Below are 9,015 nucleotides of genomic sequence, written 5' to 3'. Positions count from 1 at the left end.
CTAAGAGCATCCGCATCTGTCAACCACCATGCCCGGGATCTTGCCGTAGATGATCTGCTGCTTGTCGTTGAAGTAAAGCATGTTGATGGGGGACATCTTGGTGGGGGTGCAGCAGGGTCCCGCCGAGCCCCGGGGGTTCGCCTGCTGCACCAGGTGGGTGTGGGGGTACTTCTGCATGAACATGTACTCGCACTGCCCCGAGCAGTAGTTGGCTTTGTATCTCTTGGGCGCGATAATCCAGTCCCAGCCGAAGGCTTCGAAGTCGACGGTGAGGGGGTAGCGGCAGCAGCGCGACTCGGTCGAGTGCTCGTCGCAGTCCAGCCCCAGGTTCCGCCGCGAGCGCTTGTTGTTCTCCAGCACCCGCAGCTCCATGAAGGGGTGCTGGGGGGAGAGGGGGGGGGCGTGAGCCCCGCGCGCCGCCCCGCCGCCCCGCCGTCCCCGGGTCCCACGCGGCTCCGCGGGGCTGCCGCCAGCCCCACGCAGCTGTGACCGGCCCCACGGAGCTGTCGTCACCCCCACAAGCTGTCACTGGCCCCACGGAGCTGTGACCAGTCCCACGGAGCTGTGACCGGCCCCATGGAGCTGTCACCCGTGCCACGGAGCTGTCACTGTCCCCACAGAGCTGTCACCACCCCCACAAGCTGTCACCAGCCCCACGGAGCCGTCACTGTCCCCACGGAGCCGTGACCAGCTTGGCAGAGCTGTGACCAGCCCCGCGGAGCTGTGCCACCGCCCGTGCCCGTCCCCATCACCCCCCTTCGCCCTCCGCTTCCCGGGGACGGCCGGGAGCCCCGCGCCCGTCGCGCAACGCCCCGCGAGCTCCGCGCAGCGCCGGCCCCCGGAACCGCGGGGACGCCGAGCCACGCGCCCGCGCCGCGCCGGTCACCTACCAGCCCTTCGGCCCCGGGTCCCAGCGAGGTGACGGCCAGGTCGTTGCCGTTGGGGTCGAAGGCGTTGATCTCGATGCCCCAGTTGTTCTGCGGCTGCTTGAACCAGTTCTGCAGCACGTGCTTGAAGTCGATGCTCTGCCAGTGCCCGATGCGGGAGTTGAGGTCGATCTTCAGGGAGCGGATGCGGATGTGGCGGCTGCCTTCCTCCGTCACCGGCTTCAGGCGGAGGATCTGCAGGTAGACGGTGGAGGTGTGCTGCACGGCCGCAGGTACACCCACAGCTGCGCCTTCACCACCTTGGTGAACATGATCTTGGGGCTGAAGTTGAAGAAGCAGCAATGGGGGTTGCCCTCGATCTGCACCACGGGGTCCGCTGCGGGAGGAAGGAGGTGTCAGGGGCGGCCCCGGGACCCCCCCACCGCCGTCGGCCGCGGGGTCGGGGCAGGCTCCTCCTCGGTCGTTAGGAGGTGAAGGTCGGGTCAGGGGCTGCCCCGGGGGTCATTGCCCCTCCATGCGCAATAAGGTCCCCGGCTGCCCCCTGACCCCGTGTCGCCGGGGATTCGTGATCCCCCGCGGGGGCCGCGGGGACCGAACCCCCGCCCCGCTCAGCCCGGCCCCGCTCCGCCGGGGGGCTCCGGCCCCGCGGCACCTGCTCCGGGGCAGCCGGTTCCCCACACGTCCCTGTGTCGGAGCCGGCAACGTGCCCGGTCCCGCGGCAAAGCCCCCCCGGAGGGTCCACGGCACCGAGCGCGGGCTACTGGCACCACCGGCCTCCCCGCCCGCGCTCCAGCCGGGTCTGCGTCGCAGGGGACATCCGTCTCCCGCCCCCCCATCTCCCACCCTCCCTGGGCTTGTTTTCGGGGCAGCCCCGCACCTCTGCCGGCCTCGGCGGAGCAGCCGGGAACGCTGCGCCCGGGACCCCGGCGCGCCGCGCCCGGGGCGATGCTCTCGGAGACGGCGAAGGCGAGCGGCCGCCGCGGGGACGGGGACGCCCGCCCCGGTGGGACGACAACCCCCAGCGTCCGCAGCCCGAGCGTCAGCGGACCGGGGGGTCCCCGGCCGCCCTCCCCCAGCCCCACGGCAGCACCCGGGCCGGCCCCGGCCCCACGCCGGCCCTCCCTGCTCGGCAAACATCTGTGTCAAATTGAGCTGGGAATTTCCCCCCCCCGCGCAGCCCCCTCCCCCTGCCACGCACCGGTCAGGTTTAATAGCACCCAGCTGCAGCGCGGGGCCATTTGCTGCGCGCGAGGCCTCCCCGAACACATGGGGGTCACGACACCGGCCGCAGCCCCGGGAATGCCATCCTGCCCCCCGCCGCGCCGCACATAAACCAAAGTGACAGGGGCTGGGGGGCCGCGGGCGCCGGCCGCCCAAACCCCTCCCAGCAATTTGCTGCGCACAAGCCCCCGATTAAGCCCGCGCTCCCCCGGGAGCCCCCCGGGGAGCGTTTCCCCCCGCCACGCTGCCCGTCCCCTCGAAGCCACGCTGGCCCCCCCGGCGCCCAGCCCGGGGCAGGCTGTGCCCCCCAGCCCCTTGGCGGGGGCTTTGCCACCCGTCACCGGTGGGACGTCGTCCCAGCCCGGGCCGGTGCCCGCCTCGAGGGGCTCCGGGTGCCCCGTGGTGCCGGTGGCACCGCTCCCGCACCGCACAGAGGTCACCGGTGGCCTTAGGGAACGCGGTGCCGGTTTGCTCTGGGCGGGCCGTGGCCGGCCCCGCGGCAAGGACGGTTGCCGCTGGGGTTGTTTTTGTAGGATCTCCTGGTGAGAGATGCCGAAGCAGCGCTGGAGCCAGTGCAGGTCCCTTAAAGCTGCCACCGAAGCCCCTCGCCGCGGCGCCGGCAGCGCCGGCAGTGCCACTGATCCTTCTCCAGCCCGGGACTGGGCCTGGCACCCCGGGGACACCGAGCAGCTGTGGCCCCGGGGCCGAGAGGGGGTCTGGGGTGCCGGGGGGTCTGAGTGTGGGGGCTCTGCCATGCTGGCTGCTCCTGGCACCGGGCTGCGGCGATGCCAGGACGCTCGTCCCAGTGCTGTGGCAACGGGGGATAAAGGGACGTCGGTCAGAGCCGAGTATGTGCCGCAAGGGGGGCGGCCCCGGGCCCCCCACTCTCTTTGTTCCCACCAGGCCCGGGTTTGGGGCTCCCACCTCTGCCCCGTTAACCCCTCGCCTGCCATGGGGGACTGGAGACCCCTCAGGTCCGGGCATCCTGGGGACCCGCCGGTGCCCGAGGTGCCACGTGCCGGCGGTGGCTCTGCGGAGTCCCCGCGTCTCCGCTCCCGCCTACGTCCCGCTGACCTTGAGCAGCTCCGGCCCTGGCGGGGCAGCGAGCGGCACGGGCGGCCCCCCCGGCCCCCCGGCCCCGGCCCGTGCCCGGCCCCCCATCGCCCCTCATTAAGCTCCCTCCACCCCGCAGGTCGCGGGGGTCACGGGTAGCCCCTAAATGGGTTTAGGACCCAATTAACCTTCCCGGGTTCCTTCTGCCGTTAAAAAACCGGGGGGGTGGGGGGTGCTGGGGGTGGTGGCTTGGGATTAACGGGGGGGCGGGGGGCGGCCGGGGGGAACCCGAGAGCTTTATGGCTCTGCTGCCTATAAAGCCCTTTCCCTCCTTCTGTTCAGGAACCATAAAACCCCACACAATTGCCACGGGGGGGGCGAGGAGGGAGGCAAAATCATAATAATAACGGAGCGGCCGCGGCCGGGGCAGGCCGGACCCCGCGGCGCATCCGGCTGCGGGGCCGGGGCTGCGGGACCCCCGGAGCGGGGCCGTGCAGGGCCCGGCCGGCCGGGAGGAGGGGCCGCCCTCTGGTATTTATTTTGGGGGCCCCCGAGCTGTTAAGGGGCGGGAGGGGGGGCCGGGGGCAGCGAGCGTTAACGCGGCGCGGGGAGGAAAACCCCAGCGTGTTGTCAATTTTATGGGTAATAAAATTTCAAAGCCGCCCGAGTCTATTAATGCCTGGGAAGGAAATTCGTCGGGGGGCTGCGGGGGGGGCAGCGCCTCACACTTCCCTCCCTTCCGCTCGCCCTTCGCACCCGGCCCCCCCGGCCCCGCTCCCGGGGGTCCCGCAGCCCCCGCGCCTCAGGGGTCCCGCAGCCTCGTCCTGCCGCCGGAGCAGGTGGAGCCGGGGCCGGACACGCGGCGCCGCGCTGGCACCGGGGGACGCTGAGGCACGGAGAGGTGAGGGGTGCAGCCGCCCCGGAGCCCCGTCCACTGGCCCCCTCCTCGCCCACGGACAAACGGACGGAGACGTGTCATGGCGCGGCGCAGCCCCCGCGCCCCGTCCCCTCCCTGCCACGGACCCCGGGCTGGAGCCCCTCGCCGCGCTGGCACGGGCAGGCCCAAGGCAGGCGCCTGCCTGTCCCCAGCCTGCCGTGCCGTCGCCCTGCCGTCGCCCTGCCACGTGCCGCAGCAGGAGGCGAGCGCTGGCACCCGCTGCCCGGCGGGGCCCTGGGGACCGGGAGGTCACCATGCTGTCCGGCCTGTGCCCCCAGTCCAGTCCCAGCACCGGTGCTGGTGCTGAGTCCCAGTACACGGTGCCAGGTCCCAGCTCCCAGCACCAGTGTTGATGCTCAGACTGGTGCCAGTGTCAGGTCCTGGCACCTACTGCCAGTGCCAAGTCCCACAACCCACTGGTGCCAGTGCTGAGTTCCAGTGCACGGTGCCGGGTCCCAGTCCCCAGTGCCAGGTCGCAGTCCCCGGTTCCAGGTTCCAGTCCCCGGTGCCGGGTCCCAGCTCCCAGTGGTTGTTCCCAGTCCCTGGTGCCGGCTCCCAATCCCCGGTTCCAGGTCCGAGGTCCCAGTGCTGCCTCCTAGTCCCTGGTCCCAGTCCCCAGTCCCTGGTCCCAGTCCCCAGTTCCTGGTCCCGGTCCCCAGTGCCAGCTCCCAGCTCCCCGTGCTCGTTCCCAGTCCCGGCTCCCGCTCCCTGCCCCGTACCGGCTGCCGGCCGGGCTGTCCCATCCCCGCGTCCCGGCTCCCCGCGCCGTGGGATGCAGCCCCTCGGGACTCGCACGAAGCCACCCCGGGGAGTCGCGGACCGGGGAGCCCCGGGGACGGGGTGGTGGACCGCGAAGGGACGGCGGGGGACCCCCGGAGGGACGGTGCCCCGCGGCCGCGCAGGGACGGGGCGGGCAGGGCGGGGTGGGGAGAACCGGGAGGGGAACCGGGGCGGGGGTAGGAGCCGGGGCGCGGGGGGGGGGGTTCCGCCGGCGAAGTTTGCGGCGGCGGCGGGGCGGAACAAAGGCGGCACTGACTTTCCTGGGCCATGCTGATGACGGTCTCGGTGGTGGCGTGGTACTCGTCCTCCTCCAGGTACTCGTCGTGCTGCAGCGAGTCCCCCTGGAAGTCGTGGAGGTCGAGGAGCTGCTGGAGCGGCGGGGCCTTGGGCAGCAGCTGCTTCACCACCTCCCGGGTGATGTTGGGCGCTGCCTTCAGCCTCAGCTTGCTCAGCAGCTGCGACTTGATGCTCTCCAGCCGCAGCTCCTTGCTGTGCCGCCGCCACAGGCACACCGGGCACGCCGGCTCGGAGGCGGGGGGCTGCGTATCCGACGCCCCCCCCCCCGCCACCAGCACCACCAAAGCCAACCACCACGGCGGTACCGGGGCCATACCGGGAAATCTTTACCCCGCCGGGCCGGCCCCCCCCGCCCCGCTCGTCCGCCGTAACGCCTAAGGGGGCGCGGAACGGGGGGAAGGCGGTAAAACGGGTGGCGGGGGCGGGGAGGGGGGGGTGAAGGGGGGGGGGGGGAAAGAAAAAAGCGGCGGCGGCGGCGGCCCCGGGGTTTTATACCCCAAGAGAAGTGTGTCGTCAGCGGCCTTGATTGGCTGCGGGCGCACAAAAGAGGTTCTGGCAGGGGCTTGTCACCAGCCGCCGCCGGCCCCCCGAGCACCGGGAACGGCCCCGCCGCCGCCGTGCGCTGCCCGGTTCGGTCCGACACCCCCGCACCCCCCCCCTTTCTCTCTCCGGTTCACGGGGGGCGGCGCGGCGGGACCCAACTCCCGGCAAGTGCGGCGGGGTGCCGCGGGGCCCCGCCGCACTTGCCGGGAGTTGGGTCCCGCCGCGCCGCCCCCCGTGAACCGGGGATGCGCGTCCCGGTGCCCCCACTCCCCCGTCCCGGCCCCTACCGCCCCCCCCCCGCGGCTCATCAGAACCATGGAGAGGGTAAGAGGGAGGGGCGGCCGCTCCCGTGATACCGGGGCTACAACGGCAACGCTCCGGATCCCGCTCCCGGTGCGGCGGGAGTCGACGGCGGGGGGCGGGAGGAGAGGCCGGAGCGGTCAAGGCGGCGGGGAGACCCGAGCCGGGAGCGGGGGGGAAGGGGTGTGTGAGTGTGTGTGTACCGGTGTGTATGTGTGGGGGGAGCCGTCCCGTTACCCCCGGTGCGCGGTGGGAGGGTGGTGCAAGCGCATCCCGACAGGGGGCGCTACTCCGGGGCGGGCGCGTCCCCACCGGAGCCGGTAACACCGGGACGACAGCGCCACCGCGCGGGGGCGGGGCGGCACCACCGGCACCCCGGGGGACGGGAGGAGTGTTGGGGGGCGGCCGGAGTGGAGTGGGGGGCGAGGGAGGGTGGCCCCGCCGTTATCACCCTACCGAGTCCCGATGGCATCACCGTATCCCGGTATCACCGGCCCCGGGGCCGCGGGAACGGCGAGGGGCGAGAAGTGGAAGGGGGAGGCGGCACTCGGAGCCCCGACACCGAGTGTGGGGGGGTGTGGGTGTCCCTCACTCCGGTGTCCCTCGGACGCCGGGGTCCCCGCCCCCGCCCGTCGGCCCGCGGGGCCGAGGGGGTTAAGGCGTCGGCGTGACGTGTCCGGGCCGGCCCCGCCCCACGGGCCGCCCCACGGGAGCTGTCAGCGGCACCGGCCCCGGTAACGGCGGCGGGGGGCGGCGGGCGGGTGCTCGGGATCCCTCCGGGGGCGTCACAGGGGGTGAGGGACCCTCCGCGGAGGTGGGGGGCCCGGGGGAGGGCATCCCGCGCGTGGGGGGGGCCGGGGAGGGGCCCTCCCCGCGTGGCGCGTCCCCGGGGAAGGGCACGGTGCCGCCGGGGCATCCCTGCGGGTGCCCCCGCCCCGGGGGGGCTGCGCTGCTGGGGGCGTGCGCGGCCCCGTCACCCCACAGCTCTTTGGGGGTGCACGGGGACCCGCCCCCCCCTTAAGCCCTGCCTGCTTCCCCCTCCACGCGGGACAGTCCCCCCCCACGCGGGAACCGCACAGTGGGGCCGCATCCTTGGCCAGGCGCAGCCCCTCCACGTCCCCACGTGCCCACGTGTCCCCGTCCACATCCCCACGTCCACGTCCCCACGTCCCCGTCCACGTCCCCACGTCCACGTCCACGTCCCCACCTCCAGGCTGCGGCCTCTGGCGGGATAATTTTAGCCGGGTCCCCACCCCGAGGCCTGAGCCGGGCAGGATGCGGCCCGGGGCGGCGCTGGCAGCGGGGGGGCGGCCGGCGCGCCCCTCAGCGCCGCGTGCCCCCAGCCCGGCCATGGCGGGGCTGCTGCAGGCCTTGGTGGGCGCCTCGGAGAAGGCGGCGCAGATCGCCCGGCTGTGCCGGCGGGAGGACCCCCTCTTCCAGCTGCTGGTGGCCGAGAAGACGGGGCCCGGCCGGAACAGGAGGTTCCTGCAGGACTTCAAGACGCTGGCGGACGTCCTCATCCAGGAGGTCATCAAGCACGACCTGGGGAAGGAGGTAGGGGGTGGGCCGGGGGGGCCCCCGTGTGCCCCCGCGCCCCGCGGCTGAGCCGCCCCGTCCCCCCCAGTTCCCCGAGCTGCAGGGCCACATCCACGGCGAGGAGTCCAACGAGTTCAGGAACGGGCAGGGTGAGTGCCGGGGCGGCCGCGGAGCCGGGGACCCCCCGCCGGGGGCCGCGGGGCCGCGGCTGAGGCCGGGGTGCCGGCAGGGGAGACGGTGGTGGTGCGGGTCTGCGCCACGCCGGGGGACACCGCGGCCCTGCTGCTCTCCGTGATGGAACCCGAGCGGGCGGCCGCCGAGCTGCTGGCGGCCGCCGTGCACCAGGACGTGGCGCTGGGGGACGCGGCGCTGGCCGGCGTGGAGCTCAGCATCCCCCCCCAGGACCTGGCCATCTGGATAGACCCCATCGGTGAGGGGGTGCTGGGAGAGGGCGGGTTGGGGACACCCCCCCCCAGACCCCTTCCACGGCTGAGCCCCGGCGAATTCGGCTGCACCCGCAGACTCCACCAACGAGTACATCGGTGGGCGCGAGGACGTGGCCCCCGTCGACGGCATCGCCCCGGCGGGGCTGTGCTCGGCGCTGGTGCTCGTCGGGGCCTACGACCGGCACACGGGCTGCCCCGTGCTGGGAGTCATCAACGAGCCCTTCTTCCGCCGGGACCCCCTGACCCACAGGTACCGGAGCTGCGGGGAGCGCCGCAGGGGCGCGGCCGGATCCTGGTCCCCAGGGGGGACCCCTGCCCCCAGCGAGAGCCTGGGGACCCAGTGGCAGGGGGTCCGCGCTCAGGCTCCCCGTCCCCGCAGGTGGCAGGGGAGGTACCACTGGGGCATCGCGTACGGGGACACGCGGCTGAGCTCGCTGAGCCCCCCGCCGCCGCGCCCCGCGCCCTGCGTGGTGCTGAGCCGGGCGGAGGGGGCGGCGGTGCGGGCGGCCCTGGCCCCCCTCTGCGGCGGCCGCCTGCGCTTCGCCGCCGGCGCCGGCTACAAGATGCTCTGCGTCATCCTGGGGCTGGCGGACGCCTACGTCCTCTCCGAAGGCAGCACCTTCGCCTGGGACGCCTGCGCCCCCCACGCCATCCTGCGCGCCCTGGGCGGGGGCGCGGTGGCCCTGGCGGGGGCCCTGCGGGCACGGCGAGCGGGCGACGCCGGGCCCCCCCCCGAGCTGGTCTACAACCGCCCGGCGGAGGGGGCGGCGGGGGCCGAGCGCTGGGCCAACCGGGGCGGCCTCGTGGCCTACGCGCACCCCCAGCACCTGGAGGCCGTGCTGGCCGCGCTGGCCACCGTGCCGGGGCTCTGAGCCCAGGGTGGCCGGGACCCCGGGGTGCAGGGTGTGGGGTGGTGGGGACCGGGGTGGCCTGGACCCCGGGGTGCGGGGCACAGGGTGTCAAGGACCAGGGTGGTCAGGCCCTGTGGGTGGGGATGTGGGGCGGCAGGGACCAA

The 9,015-nt window shown here is 74.0% G+C and overlaps 2 protein-coding genes across 2 annotated transcripts; one reads left to right on the top strand and one right to left on the bottom strand.

The window, feature by feature from the left end:
• On the bottom strand, nucleotides 1–5,605 carry GDF11 (growth differentiation factor 11; the record flags this gene model as incomplete). Its single annotated transcript, XM_082011820.1, is given in 4 exon segments — nucleotides 1–381; nucleotides 891–1,150; nucleotides 1,153–1,263; nucleotides 5,135–5,605. Coding segments are annotated over 4 exon segments (1,107 nt in total). The 5' UTR covers nucleotides 5,490–5,605.
• Nucleotides 5,606–7,362: 1,757 nt separating this feature from the next.
• INPP1 (inositol polyphosphate-1-phosphatase) lies at nucleotides 7,363–8,872 on the top strand (the record flags this gene model as incomplete). Its single annotated transcript, XM_082011789.1, has 5 exons — nucleotides 7,363–7,572; nucleotides 7,643–7,703; nucleotides 7,784–7,984; nucleotides 8,076–8,250; nucleotides 8,380–8,872. Exons 1-5 carry the CDS (start codon nucleotides 7,369–7,371, stop codon nucleotides 8,870–8,872), a joined length of 1,134 nt encoding a protein of 377 aa, XP_081867915.1. The 5' UTR covers nucleotides 7,363–7,368.
• Between the last annotated feature and the right edge of the window lie 143 nt (nucleotides 8,873–9,015).

The sequence above is a fragment of the Phaethon aethereus genome (genome assembly GCF_964289735.1).
Source record: "Phaethon aethereus genome assembly, chromosome: 29".
NCBI lineage: Eukaryota > Metazoa > Chordata > Aves > Phaethontiformes > Phaethontidae > Phaethon > Phaethon aethereus.
This window is presented reverse-complemented; position numbering and strand designations above follow the sequence as displayed.